General features: G+C 41.4%; 1 protein-coding gene across 1 annotated transcript in view; it reads left to right on the forward strand.

The window, feature by feature from the left end:
• slc25a27 (solute carrier family 25 member 27) overlaps positions 1 to 14,246 on the forward strand; it is a 32,376-nt gene extending 18,130 nt beyond the window's left edge. Inside the window, exons 4-9 of the mRNA XM_071899458.2 lie at positions 3,358 to 3,480; positions 3,656 to 3,768; positions 3,861 to 3,945; positions 4,140 to 4,232; positions 13,472 to 13,574; positions 13,743 to 14,246. Of these exons, the coding sequence (XP_071755559.1) occupies positions 3,358 to 3,480; positions 3,656 to 3,768; positions 3,861 to 3,945; positions 4,140 to 4,232; positions 13,472 to 13,574; positions 13,743 to 13,814 (589 nt within the window). The 3' untranslated portion in view covers positions 13,815 to 14,246. The remainder of the gene's footprint in view (positions 1 to 3,357; positions 3,481 to 3,655; positions 3,769 to 3,860; positions 3,946 to 4,139; positions 4,233 to 13,471; positions 13,575 to 13,742) is intronic.
• The last annotated feature ends 2,981 nt before the right edge of the window (positions 14,247 to 17,227 follow it).

The raw sequence follows: 17,227 nt of genomic DNA on the forward strand, positions 1-17,227 counted from the left end.
AATTCAAATGCTAAATATAGTTTTGAAGCTCATAAAGGTAGGGTGACAAGCAGAACTACTAGCTTAGTTTGTCAACAAAGCTCGCATTCCTCATGTTGCCAGGTTCGCGGTTTTTAATGTACTTGGAAATGTTATAAATGCTGTAGGACTTAAAACGCTGTTTATAAAGTTTGTCAGGGTTATATTGTGGAGTTTTGTTATTGGTTTGGACTAAGTTCGTTGATCATTGGGCTGTTTATGGGTTGGGTTTAATTGGCACTGGGAGGGTTTTGTCGCTAAGAACCTGGCAACACTTCTATGTGTCCCTTAAAATTATGAATGAACATCTGCATAGTAACAGATTGACCATCGTAAGAGTCGGACAGTCCACACACCAACAATACGAGCCCTGAGGCTACAGGCGGAGAGACTGAAATGAGGAGGAAGATATTTCGCTTATGGCAGACCCGCGGCTGCGGCTCTCCAGTCTGTAGAAGGTGCCTATGTAAGCAAAGATTGTGGCCACGAAATCCAGAAGGCTTGCGACTATAGGTGCCACTGTAAGAGAGAGAGAGAGATCCCCGTCATTTTTTTAATAGAAGGATATGTGGAAATTTAATTTTAGCCTATTTTAATACAATTCAAATTGTGCTTAGAGGGAATTATTTTCACTGGACATTATGACCGGAGAGATTTAAATATGTCGGACTTCAACAGATTTTCCCGGTAAAAAACGGTAATTACCAGATAACGGAAACTCTGGTGTATCCATTCAAAAGTCAAGTCAGCGCTCTGTGGAGCAGGGAGAACGCCACGTTGGCACAGCACTGATGGCAACACGACACTGGTAGTGGAGCTCTAACGTAAGGAATACATTTATTTTGTGCCATTTTGCTACTGTCACCTCCCTCTCACACAAACCAGCTAAAGCTGCAGTTGGTTTATCCCACCCTGAATTAGGGCTGGATATCGTTTAAAAAATTACGATACCGATACCAATAGAGTACTTCATTCGATACCTTTTTTTTTTTTAACGTTTTGGTGGCATCTCGGCACGCTGAACTGCCAACTCCGTCACATACACCGCGCTCGACTTCACCACAGGGTTGTAGCTGCTGCGGTAGTGGGCCAATCACACGTCGCATTAAATCGAAGAACGCTTGTGGTGATTGGCTGCGAGCAAAACCATACAAATGGTCGTTTTTTTCTAGATCTGTGTACAAAAAGTATCGAATGCAGGTATCGTTTGACTGGAGAAGTTTCGATACTACTTGGTACTGGGTTATTTCGGTCGATACCTTAAAGGTATCGAGTACTGATACCCAGCCCTACCCTGAATGCATTCCTATTGGCCGGTCAGCCAGTTGTTTTCAATCCACAAGGTTTTCCCATTGGCTGGGGATGTCACAAAGCCTATCCAAAAGAGACACAGATTATCTGTAGCATATTATGCTGCATTCCATTGTACTCAGAACTCGGAGAAAAACGACTTCCAACACGGAAAAGTGCAACAGAACGGTCGTTCAAGTCAGAAATTTGGGCAAGATTAATTCCGCCCGAGATCTCCGACATAAACACACCTGATGTCACAGCATCAATTTATACTTGATTTTACTTGCTATGTAGTTTTTATGTTATGAAAATGTGTTGTAACAACATTGTAGTTTCCAGTTGTAACGTAATTCAGTTGACTTGTGCTTCTTACTAGATAGAAGTCTTTGCTAGTATGAACTAGCCTGCTAACATTACTAGAGCATTGTCAGATAGCTCGTTAACTGGCAAAGGCTGTTGGGTCCAGTGAAGACTCACTGGAACACATTTAGATCGGAAGTCAGTAATTCCAACTCGGAACTATTGACTTCCGACTTCCAATGGAATGCAGCATTAGTCTGATTTGGAAGTTGAGCCGTTAGGGGTGGGTGGTATACCGGTGTTATAGTCAACACCGGTATGACGTTCTGCCATGATATGGATTTTGCAATACCATGGATACTGTGATAAATTAATTAAAATATAAGGCATTTATACCAGCGACAAATCTGGCGACTTTGGGAGAAAGAAAACATTTGCACAATAAAAGCATTTAAGATGCATAATATTGTCTGTCGTGTCACTGTGTTTGGTATTATAAAGATAAAACACATGTATTTATTTTATTATCAAATATTAACTTAATATTCATTAATATTAAAATGAAATATTATATTTTGAATACCGTGATATAATACCAATACCGTCCAGACAGAGGAAAATGCTGTGATATTAATTTGAGGTCATATCGCACACCCCTAAGAGCCGATGGGATAAGGCCTCTGCCAGTTTTGGGCGGAAGGCTCCTCCCCTTCTGGTTCCTGTATGCTGCTCTTCTCATCCCTGTCTGTTACAACAAAAAATTTGCCACTTTAGCAAGCCACAGCCAGTCAGGGTGCATTAGCACATTATTTAATTCTGGCAGTAGCATGCTCCAGTGACATGGACTTAAAGGAATAGTTCACCCAAAAATGAAAATTTGGTCATCTACGCACCCTCATGTCAGTCAAAATACTGATGAAGTTTGTATGTCCACATAACATAGAGCAAGTTAGTTAGTGCAGCTCCATGTCAGCCTTCTCCAAAACAACTGAAGTGGCTGGAGCTTTATTCTTTAGAGTTCCAAAAAGGCAAAACATGACCATAAATTCACTCTGAACAGCTTGTGCAGCATAATCCAAGTCACCAGTAAACATTACGAAAGGAAGACAAGGTAGACATACAGACAAACAAAATTGAAAATTGGACATGCATTCGAGTAGTTGTGGCTAATTTTGTGTTAGCCCATGTCTTTTAAGTTTATGACTTAGGAGCCCACCTGCCAAATATAGTTGCTCTAGCACTTATGGTTTCTGAGCTGCAGACACTTTCGGTCACAGGTACTCTCCAAAATTGTAATCCTGTCTGTGTAGGTAGATAGGGAATCTTCTAACTCGGTGCTCGCAGCTAGGGAGTTAAATTTATATTGACATTGTGTTTGTAACTGTACCTTTGCCTTGGCAAATAAAAATGATTCTGATCACTTCTCAAGCCAAATTACTGGGACACTTCCCAAAGAGACATGCTGGTATGGTACTGGTCCTCACAAGCCTCAAGTATCAATTTTAGTGTCAACAGTTGGGCCCTGTTACATATGGGCATGTGTGTGCAGACACTTGTGCACATATGCCCATGTTTGTCTGTGTATAAGAAATAGTGCAAATAGTGCATCCTAAAATTCCAGCTGGTGAGCAACTTTTTGAAAAATGCAATTTAATTCCAGGAAGTAAAAATTGGCAGTTTCTTTTTTTTTTTTAAATTTTTTTTATAAATGGCTTTGATCTAGTGTATTTTGTAAATACCCCACAGGAAGGCAGTAATCGGGGGTATGTTGGCTGGGGCTCTGGGGCAGTTCCTGGCCAGTCCTACTGACCTGGTCAAGGTCCAGATGCAAATGGAGGGAAGACGTAGGCTGGAGGGCAAACCACCACGGTTTGTATGTGTGTGCACATGCATGCATATTTCTGACACATTTTCTCTTTATAACTGTTTCTCTCTGTAGTGCATGTCAGTTCTTAGCGGGCCTGTGTGTGTGTTTAAAATTGTCATGTACAGTATTTTTGTCATACTCCAAATATATGAGAGAAAATTGAACTGTCCATTGCAGAGTGCATGGAGTGTACCATGCGTTCATGAAGATATTCTCAGAGGGAGGAATCCGGGGACTGTGGGCTGGATGGGTACCCAATGTACAGAGAGCTGCCCTGGTCAATCTAGGAGGTATAACAAGATTCAAGCGTAAATGGAAACATGTAAAATGGGATTACAGTAAAATCCTGCTCAAAATTTCTCACTTTAGTTTTTTTAATCAGATCTCACAACATATGACACTGTGAAGCACTTTCTACTGAGGAATACCTCACTACAAGACAACAGCCTTTGTCATGGTTTAGCAAGGTAAGATAAAGATACTGATTATAGTGGCTATCGTGTCAATCATTTTTTAACTACATTATTGCATTCAGCAAATTAATTATATTGTGGTGTTTCTTTATCTATCAGTGTTAATTCTGAAGGAATGATCTAGTATAAAAGACCAACAAATAGGATTTCAGTAAATCAACTTCATTAAATGTTCCTGCCGTATCCAGCACATGTTCAGGTTTGGTAGCGGCCACCATGGGAACTCCTGCTGATGTCATCAAAACCAGAATCATGAATCAGCCCAGGGACGTTAATGGCAGGTGAGGTTACTTGATCACAAGATAAAGTGCACTTGTTCATGTGGTAATCCTCAAGATTACCATTACATCACATTTTTTAAAGGTCCCATATTCTACACTTCCCAGTGTTTTATTTTATCTCTTGAGGTCCATTCAAAGCTGTTTGTGTGGTGTCATGCACCAAAAACACTCTCAATCCATTTTTACACGTTTATTTTCCAGCATCTCTCTGAGTCTTACCAAGAATAGGCTGTTTCTGTTACTGTGCCTTTAAGACTTATTAATATTAACGACCCCTCTGGTCTGATTGGCTAACCGTTTCAAGAGTGAAACGTGAGACACCACAGAGTCGGCAGCTGCAGACAGCGAGAGGCAGGGAAAACTCTCCGGTAATAAACAATGACAACCACTCAACCGCTTTGAAAAAAACACTTTGTTAGCCTATTATTTCTTACAAAAATGATAATGAGCGAACCTTTGTGACGCCACAAAGGAAGTCCAAACGGCTCGTTTAGAGGCTCGGCTGTCTAATATGGATTGTGTGGATTTAGTTGGCTACCGTGCGTTTTGATACTTTCACAATGTTTAGATAGCACATCCAACTCCTTTATAATCAAAGAGGCAAGGGAAATCCAGTTTTACACGAAACGGGACCTTTAATCCTAGGAAGCAATTATGGCTAGCATCTTGATTTTGGTTTGTTGATAATTGAAGGATTGTTGAAATTGGTGTTGAACTGCTTATGTCTGAAATGACTGTGGTAGTAACCTTTAGGGTCAGCTGATGGCGATGTGGATTAAGTTATCTGTCATAGCTTGCAGCTATGGTGGTAATACAGACTGGCCTGCAGATGGCACTTGCTTGATTAGACACTAGACGTAAGGTAGCGCCCCCTAGTGCTGTATAGCAAATGGATGTGCAAGGCTTACATACCTCTCTTCCTATAGAGGAATTACTTTCATGATGTGTTAAACATCTGTCTCAAAGTCTAGTCTTGTTTATTTATATAGTCCTTTATCACAGTCAAGTCTCAAAGGGCTTTGCATACAATCGTGTGACATGTCATATACCATACTACATCATGTAGGCTACATCCAATAGTCATATGCATAATTCATATACATACTATATATTTTTTTTTTATATTAAGAGTTTTATTGTTCGTTTTCATCATTAAACAAAACACACAATAGACAAGGTAATACAAAAGACAACACTGCATAACAAAACAGAAATAAAGATAACTTGGGGGGGGGGGGGGGGGGGATGCAAGGGTGACACCCAGAGCCCGCAACAGCATTCGACAGGCTTTTCTTTCTTATACATTCTTTATACAAGCCTTCTCAAGCGAAGGCAGGTACCTGAGATATAGAAAGTGGTCACAGAATAAGCAAGGGTTTTACTACAGGCCACACAAAGCAAGAGAAAAAAAACAAAAAAACAAATGAGAGGAGAAGGGAAAGAGGGGTTGTGTTACTTAACAAGTCTTAATTGCTAGGGCGAGTGTAATCAATTACTATTTACTATATGGTCAAACAAGGAACTTGCGGACAGTGTCCCAGTGGTCCTCCAGGCCCTTGTCAAAGTCTTTTAACAGGCAGGCTGCCCGTTCCATATTCAGCAAGTCCAGGTATTCCTCCAGCCACGAATCCCTAGAGAAGCAGGCTGGCTTACGTTCCTTCCAGTTTAAAAGAATTAGTCTTTTAGTAGACAAGCAACCCAATGTCCAGAGCCAGTCAACAGTGACTCCAACACTAGGTTTTAGGCCCAGCAGGCATGCTATGGGACATACAGGGAAATTAACATTAAAAAACTCTGACATTAGGGATGTAACTTCTAACCAGAGTGTTTTAACAGCTGGACAGTCCCAAAGCAGGTGGAGTAATGAACCTCGATTGCCACAATTGTGCCAGCATAAGCCTTGGTGTTTGTCGTCCATCTTGGATAATCTAACAGGGGTAATATATGCTCTGCTCAGAATCTTGTATTGTATAATCCTAAATCTCACACATTTAGAAGAGCTCAAAGCCGACCTCCAAATTGTATTCTACTGAGAAGCAGTCAAGGATATATTAAGGTCATGCTCCCAAGCCAGCTGAACAGAAGAATATGCATTAGGGGCAGCCCTAAACATTAAGCTATAAATATTTGAGACCACACCTCTTGACGAGGTTGCCTTTTTAAAAAGCTGATCCCACTCCGAGCATGAGGCAGGCACAGCTCCCTCTTTACATTTCCTATTTATAACAGACGATAGTTGTGCATATGTTAAAAAGAAAGAATCTAAAAGGCCAAACTGATTTTTAAGTTGTTGAAATGGTAAGATTTTATCGCTAAAGATCTGTCCGACTGTTGTAATGCCAAGCCTCTGCCAAGTTTTGTTACTTAAAGTACATCCTCCAGCTGAAAGGATGGGGTTACACCAGATGGGACAGGATGGAAGAGAAAGCCCCTCGATGCTAAATCTCCTGTGCAGCTGCTTCACAATAGAGCATGAAAACCTAATAATAGTGTTGTCCAATAGAGATGGTGGTCTTGGACAGTACCACAATGATGCCAAGGATATTTTATTATTTCCAGATATGATGCGCTTCTCCAGCCATTCCCAGCTGCCTACCAGAGAGTTGGGCTTGTAGGCCCAAGTCAATGGATACTTTGCATTGTATGAAAGATAATACTGAAATACATCTGGGACTCCTAGACCACCCCTAGATCTGGGTATAATTAATTTCTTGTAAGCGATTCTGGGCTTTTTGTTATTCCAAAGGAATCGAATAAAAAGGAATTTGATGTCTCTGAACCAGTTTTGAGGAAATTTAAGAGGAATAGATGCAATGATATGAGTAAGTCTTGGTAGAACATTCATTTTCAATATTTCTGCTCTACCCCATAGAGACAGTGGTAAGGCTATCCATCTGTTGATGTCATCCTTGATGGACTGGAGGATGCCAGGGCCATTAAGGCTGAAGATTTTAGTAATAGGAGATATGATGTTGATTCCCAAATACTTCATTCCATTTGTTTTCCAAATAAAAGGGGTGCCCATTAGATCAGATTTAAATGAGTGAGAGTTAAGTGGCATTGCCTCACTCTTGTTCCAATTGATCTTGTATCCAGAAAAACTGCCAAATAAATTAACCAAATTAAGAACTGCGGGTATAGAGGATGCTGGCTTGCTTAAGGTGAGCAAAACATCATCAACATACATATTCAATTTAAAATCGTGTCCATGGAAGTTCACACCGTGTATGTCACCACTAGAACGGATTGCACATGCTAATGGTTCGAGGGCGACGATGAAGAGTAGGGGGCTGACTGGACAATAGGGGTGCAACGAATAATCGACGTAGTCGACGAAAATCGATGACCAAATTAGTTGCCAACGAATGTAATTGTCGATTATTAGTTGGTGACGTCATCGCGTGTGTTTTTCACGCTGTGGAGCTGAATTAAACATCGTTTTTTCCGGAGCTGATGATGGAAGTAGCTAAAGAGTGAGCCATCTCGCTACCTTACCATCTCTGTTGAGAGTTGCACATGCGCAGTACCGATGGGGCAGCGACAGGTGCTTACTGGAGTGAACAATATGGCAAAATGGCAACACCTTCACGACCAAAAACCTCCAAAGTGTGGGAGCATTTCACTCTTAACTTGGCCAAAAAGGTTGTGAACTGCAACATTTGCAAAGCTGACCTTGCTTGGCATGGGAGCACATCAGTTATGCGGGACCATCTGAAGAGGAGGCACGTTCTGGATGATGAAGACTCGTCTCGGTAAGCTAGTTTGCTTGTTAGCTAGCTAGCTAATGTTGATGTTAAAAGTCATGTTACTTCACGTTATGAGCTGTAACGTTTTCTATTTTGAAATACATTTTCTCTTCATCAATGAATTGTTAATGGCGTTGAACATACAGTAGCAAATAATAACCTATTATTCACAACGATCCAGTTCACATTCCAAATGTGCCCTTAACTTTACAATCTTAAACGTTGCATCATGGCGACGTTTACGGAGAATGTGTTGCTGCCGAGTGCACAAGTTTAGAGAACACCGGAGAATTTGATACTTTCTAAATCGCAAAAAATTCTACAACTCCTGTCTATGCGTGCATGCCCAATGTGGGTTGCATTCGAATTAATTCGAACGACTTATGGGTTTGTTTGATCTCGTTCGAACTTGACTTTTGGTTCTCCATTTATCGTGAAACTGGACATATAGAGGGGCAACATTTATTTAGAACGCATTTCAATGTGCATTTCAATATCTACACAGGATTCTAGAATCAAGAACAAAAAATATGGCTTGAATGAATGTAGACTTTTTTTTTAACGGAGTATTGGAGTTTAAAAGAGTAATGTTACCCTTTTGCCTGACAAATATGTCTTTTTATATCAAATGCAGTCCGAAGAGGAGCCTTGCCAGTAAAGCTAGCATGGATGGCTTTCTTCAAAGGAAGCAGACTTGTACTCCCCAGCAAGCGACTGCCATCACTGAATCAATCCTAACCATGCTGGTCCATGCAGGATATGAGACCACTGTCCATGGTTGATGGTGAAGGGTTTCAAGAAATTATCCTGTAATCATTTGACCCTTGTTCTGTACCATACACTGCCAGTTGTTGGGTTGTTGTCTGTCACTGTTGGCCTAATATGATAGTCCAGTAATACATTTTTTGTACTGCAGCTGCCGCACTATAAATTTAAAATGTATGTTGTATTGATGCCAGAAATATGCTTTGATTGGTTTTAAATTTTTACAGAAAAAATGGATATTGGAATTTTTATTTATCTTTTGTATCAGCAGCAAAGTTCATTAAAGGATGTATTTTTGAATGAAGTATTCATCTTTATTGTCTTTATTGTTAGTTAGCACATGCCTAAAACAACCTCAAGCTAAATTTAAAAGCTGATAGCTAAATAAGAACCATTGAGTAATTGTGCAATTCATAATCCGAATAGTCGATTATTCGTTTCAATAATCGATAGATTATTCGACTATCAAAATAGTTGTTAGTTGCAGCCCTACTGGACAACCCTGCCTAACGCCTCGTTGTATAGAGAAGGGTTTTGAGACTAATCCATTAGTTCTAACAGAGGAAAATGGGGCACTATAAAGAGCTTTTACCCAGCTAATGAACTTGGGACCAAAACCAAATTTTTTAAACGTATAAAATAAATAGGGCCATTCTATCTGGTCAAAGGCTTTTTTAGCATCTAATGATGCTGCAATGACTGGAGACTTACTGGAACTAGCTTCTAGCATAATCTGGAAAACCCTCCGCATATTATTCGAGGACAGACGACCTGGGATGAAACCTACTTGGTCTAGATGCACTATAGATGGGACTACCTTCTCCAAACGGAGTGCCAGGATCTTAGCCAGGATCTTATAATCACAATTTAACAAACTTAAAGAACGGTGGTTACCCATCAGAACTGGATCTTTACCTGGTTTTGGCAACAAAGAGATAATGGCCCTGCACATAGAGGGAGGCATGGATTCAGATTCCAATATTTCATTAAATAACAACAGTAAATATGGAGAAAGCTGCTCTTTAAAACACTTGTAGAATTCGATTGCCAGGCCGTCGTCCCCTGGAGTTTTTCCCGAAGCCATCTTCATGATTGCAATCTCAATCTCAGCCTGTGTAACAGGGGCATCAAGCACATCCCTATCAACCGAACTGACTCTAGGCTAAGGCTAAAGCCTTCAAAGAAACTGTCCAATTCAGCTTCATTTGCATTATTTACTGTACCATAGAGTTTGGAGTAATAATTTTTAAAAGATTGATTAATTATAGCTGCATCACATTGTAACATACCATTCTCGTCTCTAATTGCTGGAATTGTCTGTCTATTTTCTATTTGCTTTAATCTATGAGCTAGCATCCTCCCTGCCTTGTCTCCAGTTTCAAAATACAATCTGCGCAAACGGAAAAGAGCAAATGCTGTCTCCTCATGTATGAGCCTCTGCAAGTCTGCCCTAGTGGTGAGGAGTGAGTTCCTCAGATCTAAATTGGATGGATCCAGCATGTGCTGCTCCTCTAATCTCTTGAGTTTAATGTTTAATTCAGATTTTACCTCACCACGCTTTCTTTTCTCCGCTGAGGAGAAGCTGATAAACCAGCCCCTGCAGGTAGCCTTAAAGGCCTCCCAGACTGTAGCCACACATAATACAGAATTTACATTTAACACAAAAAATTCCAAAATTTGATTTCTTATGAGAGAGATAAATTTATCATTTTTAAGAAGTGATGTATTGAGTCGCCACTGTCTAGATTTGCAGGGGTTGGCCAAGGGGAAAAATGTGACAGAAACTGCAGCGTGGTCACTTACAACAATGCTATTCATCTTGATCTCAAGAACATTTTGAACCAAGTTTGACGACATCATGATGTAATCTATCCTAGAGTAGGAGTTATGTGCCCCAGAATAAAAAGAGTACTCTCGAGCATCTGGATTGACCAAACGCCACACATCTGTTACAGCAAACTGAGATTGGAACTCCCTCATGGCTATGGATATCTGTTTGAGGGGAGGGGGGGACTGGATCGATCCAATACAGGGTCACAAACAGAATTAAAATCTCCACCTATAATGAGAGGACCTTCCATAGACTGAGATATCATTGGGCACAGAGAGGCAAAAAACTTAGACTGTAGCGTATTTGGAGCATACAAGTTCACAAGTGTCAGCTTTTCATTTTGTAAGCAGCCCGAAACAATTACATATCTTCCATCATGGTCATAGTGTACACTGGAGGGTTTAAAAGGCATATTTTTAGAAATTAGGATACTAACACCTCTGCTTCCTTTACCACCAGGAGAGGAGAATACCTGCCCGATGGGTAGGGCAGGTATTCTCCTGTCTTAGCTTTTTAGATTCTGTAGAGTTCAGATGAGTCTCCTGCAGCATGGCAATATCACAATCAAGAGATTTTAAATACACCAAAATCTTATATCTTTTGATTGGATTCTGAATGCCGTTTACATTCAGGCTAACCAAAGTAATTCTATTCAATCGTGTATCCATCCAATAAGAACCGCAATGTATGGATCAAGATGCTGATAGTACAGTGCGCCCCCGGGGAGCGCCCCAGCACGGCCCCACAAGTAGCCACTGAGGCCGATGCCAGACAGGTGATAAGGCGCCACCCGGGGCACGCGCTCCCAGAGCCCGCTGCAGGAGTAGGCATATGAAAATGAGCTCAGAGAGGGTGTCACCCTTGCATCAGGGGAAGGAGGGGGAAACATATAAACACTATTTAACCAAGGGTGAAAAAAGTTCAAAGACAGAAACATAAACACAACGGCCAACTGGCCTAATCTGGCAAAAAAGCCAGTTACTGGGATAGAAATTCCCATATCCGCGATGATGCGGCGAAAATACAACTAGAATCCGGCTTCCTCTAGTTATATGAATCCAGTAGAACTCTAGTGAGATTCTCCTCAATGATTATAAAGTAACCGTAAATTGTCTCCCTGTATAGGCAGTTTAAAATGTCAATTTATATTAATGCAAGGCATTGTAGCTATAGGGAGTGCGCAAAAAAAAAAAAAAAAATAGAGCCAGTAAGGCATAAGTAAGTGTTGTTTTCAATATCCAACCTGTGGCAGTGTGTTAGGTGCTCTGTAACACCGCGGAGACAGCCTTCTCCATGTCATTCAGAAAAACTTTGGGAGGTGCTTTTTCAGGTCCTTTTCTGCATCCTTGGGCGAGGTGTAGGTGAGCTTCTCCCCGTTGATGGTGACGATGAGGGTCCCTGGGTAAACGATACCGAACTGTACCCCAGCTTTGTGAAGCAGCTTCTTCACGTTGTTGTATTGGGCCTCCTCGACTCCTCTGCAGAAAAATCCTGATATACTGAGAAGCGCTGACCATCCCAGGCTAGCTGTTTTTTAGTGGGTGCTCTGATGATGTCTTGCTTGTCTCTCCACCGCAGTAGACGTAGGATGATGGGACGGGGAGGCTGGTCAGGATTTGGCATTGGTCTCAGTGTGCGATATGCACAATCTATCTCTGGGGGCGGCTGGTCGCTTGGTCGGTCTAGTATGTAGCATAGGATCTTGTCCAACACAGTATAGATATCACCCGCCTCAATACCTTCTTTCAGCCCCACAAGCCTTAAGTTGTTACGGCGGCTTCTGTTCTCCATGTCATCCATTTTATGCTGTAGAGTCTGGATCTGCTTGGTAGTTTGGGATAGCTCAGTGGTGGAGCTCTCTACCTTGTCCTCCGGCTCCCCAATTTGGCGTTCCGCGTTGCCTAATCTGTTAAGCATAGCTCTAGTATCTTTATTGAGACTGGTGATTGACTCAGCCATGCTGTCCATTTTCGTTCCAAAATCTTCTCTGATTTGTTTGAGCTGTGAAGCGATGTTTCTGGCCCATTTAGGAGTGTCTGCCAACTCGTCCTCGTCCACCTGTTGTTGCTCGGTGGTATAGGCCAATTTGGGCGTACGGGTCGCCATGTTACCAGCTAAACCAAACACGTTTGAGTCTATTTTCTTCTTACTGCTTCTGGTAATTCGGTTGGTTTTAGTCATTCCCGAGAGTTTTAACAATATGTTAACAAAGTCCGACAATTAAGTCTGTGTCCACTGGGTACATTTAGAGCAAATCATGAAATGCGGGGAGCCGATTTGGCGTCTAGCGTGCCATCTTCGCCTGTCACCTCACGTGACTCCCATATACATACTATAAATCATATGCCCTACTACACACAACGCCTACAGGCAATTTAGAGTCTTCAATTCACCTGACTTGCATATCAGTCACTGTGGGAGGAAACTCACGCGAACATTTAACTTTTTTCCCCATTGAATGAACTCGGTGTTAAATATTTGGAATACTGTATGTATTTATGTGAAATATCCCTTATGGGAAGCTGATGTTGTCTATAGACCAATCATGTGGCCACTCGTGTCTCAAGAAACCAATCATGTGTCACAGTTCAGATGATTTGTTGCACCTCCACAGTTGGAACCCTGAGGAAGGCCATCATGTACCGCAACACGTTGGTGCAGGTTTTTAATGTTTATGCCATGCATTAGCCATTAAAATAGGCTTTTTAAATATTTGTGTGAGAAGAGTGCCTTGGATATGCTTTTTTTTCTGTTTCCTCTGCACTGAATAGTCGTCTGAATCGGAATTGTTCAAATGTGCAGATCTCAATCTGTGTAAGACCTGCATAACTTTACACTTTACCTCTGAATCCGGCCCTGATCTTATGTCGCTAATAAACCACTACTTATCTTCCCAGCGGCCGACTCTACAAGTCATCTATTGATTGCTTGGTCCAGTCTATCAGAGGAGAGGGGTTCACTTCACTCTACAAAGGATTCCTGCCAACATGGATGAGAATGGTATTGCACATTCCTGTCATCTTTCTTGTAACCTTTCAGTCACGTGGTCAAATAAAGTTCTCAATGAAGGCCAATATCTAGAATGTGTTACAGATAACTCAGTAAGATCAATTGAATTAGAAATAATTGAATTCAAACAACTGACTGTTTTATCATTTCCATTTGCAGGCGCCATGGTCGATGACATTCTGGCTGACATTTGAACAGATCAGAAAGGCAGTAGGCGTCAGCTCCTTCTGACACCTGGATTACCTTCATGTGCCTTCATGACAAGAAACTGCTACTCTTGTCAGATGTTTGGTTGTCTACATTAGTAGCTGGACGATGGCTTAAAAAAATACATCATCATCATACTATAAAGCAAGGAATCTCTGTCTGTCTGTGTGTCCGTCGCATATCTCGAGAACCATTCGTCCGATTGACTTCACACTTGGCGGGTGTATTGCTGGGGACCCAAGGAAGTGCAGTGTCGGATTTGGTGCGATTTGGACACGCGACACGTTCAATATTAATAAACTTTGAATAAACAAGTGAACAGGGCTCTGTGCAGCAGCGGGGCGGGGCGAACAGCGCTCTGTGCAGCAGCGGCGCGAATGGGCACTGCACTAGTATTAACAAACAGGAACAGCAAGTTTACACTTTTCATCTGTGGATGCTCCTTTCCCTGTAGTGAGATCTCAAAGTTTCTGTTATAAATGGTGAAACAGTTTATCACTGCAGTATTTCCTGTATTCACTGACAGATAAAATGAGATTGCATTGCATGCACACACCTCTTTTGTGGTACTTGACTCTAATCCCAGCATGTCACTGCCACAAATAAGCTAAGGACCTGTGGGAAATGTTGCACTATAAACAACCATCATAACCATAACCATAGTCATCTGAAGTGTCACTGGAATCTGTAGCTAATGTTATTGTGTAAAGCTAATATTGACATCTGTTTTGCGAGCTGTAGAGACATTGCCATGGTGACAAAGGTCTGCTTAGGAAGTATTTCAAGTTACTGAGCAACCCTTGGGATGTGACCTGGTCGTACAACCAGGCACCAAGCAAGGGACACATGTTCGTTTCCTTTTTCTCTTTTTATTTACGGTCACTAGCCCTCATCCTACCAACATATTTAACATACAAGCAGTGGCGGACTCAGGCTGTTTGAAGGGCAGGGGCGAAAAAATAAAAAGGGCACCTACTGCACGACATGGGGCCCCACCAGCGCGCAAAAAGCTATGATGCATCATGTATGATGAAATAGTCTTCATCCTTGATTAAGATTAACATTATGTTATTAGGCAATCCAGATTAAAAGTATAACCACACCTCTATGATAAAAACACACAGGGAACTATAAACCTTTAAAATGTTTATTTTACAAACACCTCCGAAGTAAAACACAGTAACTACATCTTAGAAGGTTACTTTACAACTTGAATATAGTCTATTATCGCGCAAAAAAATATCATGCCACAGAAAAGCATTAAGTAATAGCCCACTGTAAGAGATTATAGGCTATGCCACAAGGTCACTATAAACTCACTGCTGAGTAGGCTATCACAAACACACTGTGCCAAAAAGAATATAGTGATTTTTCGTTAGGGATGAAAAATGAAATGGTGAATAAAACTCACACTGCACTCACATAGGCTATAGTCTATTACCACTAACCATTATCACCTTCAAAATAACAAAAAAGCTATCAACTCCATAATCCCAAAATGTAAACAGTTGCATCTCATTTTCTTCACTGGGATTTTTTTCTCTCCATTGCAAGGGCACTTCATCGTGTTTTCTCACTTGGAAGGGCATCTAAGAGGGCACTTCATGAGTTTTTCATCAGAAAGGCACCTGTAGGGAACCTCAAGTTTATCCCATTGTAAGGGCACCTATATGGCACCACATCACATTTTCTCCACTGGAGGGGCATCCATTAGGAAACTTCCCCACATTCTCACGCATGTAGGGACACCCTTTACAGCACTGCATCACATTTTATCCACTGGAGGGGCACTTCTCCATTAGAGGAGCACCTAATTGGGCACTTCATCATGTTTTCTCACCTGTAGGAGTACCCTATACAGCACTGCATCCCATTTTCTCTACTGGAAAGGGCACCCTTTGGGACACTGTCATGTAGGGGCGGCATAGAGGGCACTTCATAACAGCACCCTTTTCCATTGGAAGGGCACCCATAGGGAACGTCAAGTTTAGACCATTGTAAGGGCACCTTATAGGGCACTGCATCACGTTTTCTCCACTAGAAGGGCACTCATTAAGACACGTTATCAAATTTTCTTGCTCTAGAGGGCACATCATCATAATTTATTGCATGAAGGGGCACCCTAGAGGGCACTCAATAATTTTTTTCCCATGTGAAGGGCAGCCCCCCCATCCCCCCCCCCCCCCCCCCCCCCCCCCCCGAGTCCGCTGGTGCATACAAGGACTACCGACTGGGGTCTGGGGACCCCAAGAATAAACTACTGTAAGAAACAACCATCATAGCAAAATGTTAACTTATTTCTTCTCAAAACATTATTAGTTATGTAATTAATGTCATCTGAAAAAAAACTGATTATTATTATTTTAGGAAAGTTACAGTTAATTAAATTATGTATTGTATTTCTGACTTTGAACATCATCTTACCTTAGGAAGAGCAGTATTTAGGGTCGTCGACAGAGCACATGAAGAAATCTGTGTCTGCTGCATCTGTGTCTGTCTCCTTCAAAATGACTGACAGAGTGCCCCTACCCCCCCCGATAGTGTGTGATACTTTAAATTAGGACCCATGGCAAACATGAACTCAATAAATAGTTCCATCTATTAAAACTGCATAGGCAGAATTGGGTGCTTTTGACTGGGGTCCCCCAGGACCCCAATACATTGGTATTTTTAAAAAGCACTAATTAAAACAGAAACAAAAAACACTGATATGAAGTCATTAGGAACAAATTGATTGACAGTCATGAAAAATTGGAATGATAGAATAAAGCACCTGTGAGATATGACAAAAAGTATACCTCTGGGGTTTGCGGGTACCCTAGTCGGTAGGATGAGGGCTAGAGGGGTATATTACAAAGTTAGATTATGGGGTTTGCAGGTTAACTTCAGGTTTAACCTGGAGTTTCTGATTTTTAAGCAGGGTACATCACCATGGTAATCTCACTAATCAACTCCTAGAACATTGCATTCAAATGAAGTAGTAAAAATAACTGCACAGGGAGATACTATTGAATCAACGCATAGCAAGAAGGTTCTTCGCAGGGCAACAGGGTTTAGAGACTCGCAAAACGACTTTGTTTTCCACCATGATTTTTTGTATCGGATACATCTTTGTAGCATTTCCAGGCCATTTGCCCACTAGAGGGCCTCTATCAAATAGCAGGTAGCTTACATTGTAACATACATAGTTGACTATAGTGATTAATAATGAATTAAATGTACTTTTGTATTATTAATGTGCTGACATTCTTTCATAGGATTCCTCAGTGATTAGTGCAGTAGATTGCACCCATATTCCATCACCGCAGCTCTGGGGAACATGAGGCGACTTTTGTGAATAGAATCCTCCTCCTGTTAGAAAAGAACCGATTGTTGTTGCTGTAACAACGGGATCGTAAAATGGTCCGGCACCAGGCCGGAATGCCTGTACTCGGGCC

The sequence above is a fragment of the Centroberyx gerrardi genome, chromosome 18, assembly GCF_048128805.1.
Source record: "Centroberyx gerrardi isolate f3 chromosome 18, fCenGer3.hap1.cur.20231027, whole genome shotgun sequence".
Taxonomy (NCBI): Eukaryota; Metazoa; Chordata; class Actinopteri; order Beryciformes; family Berycidae; genus Centroberyx; species Centroberyx gerrardi.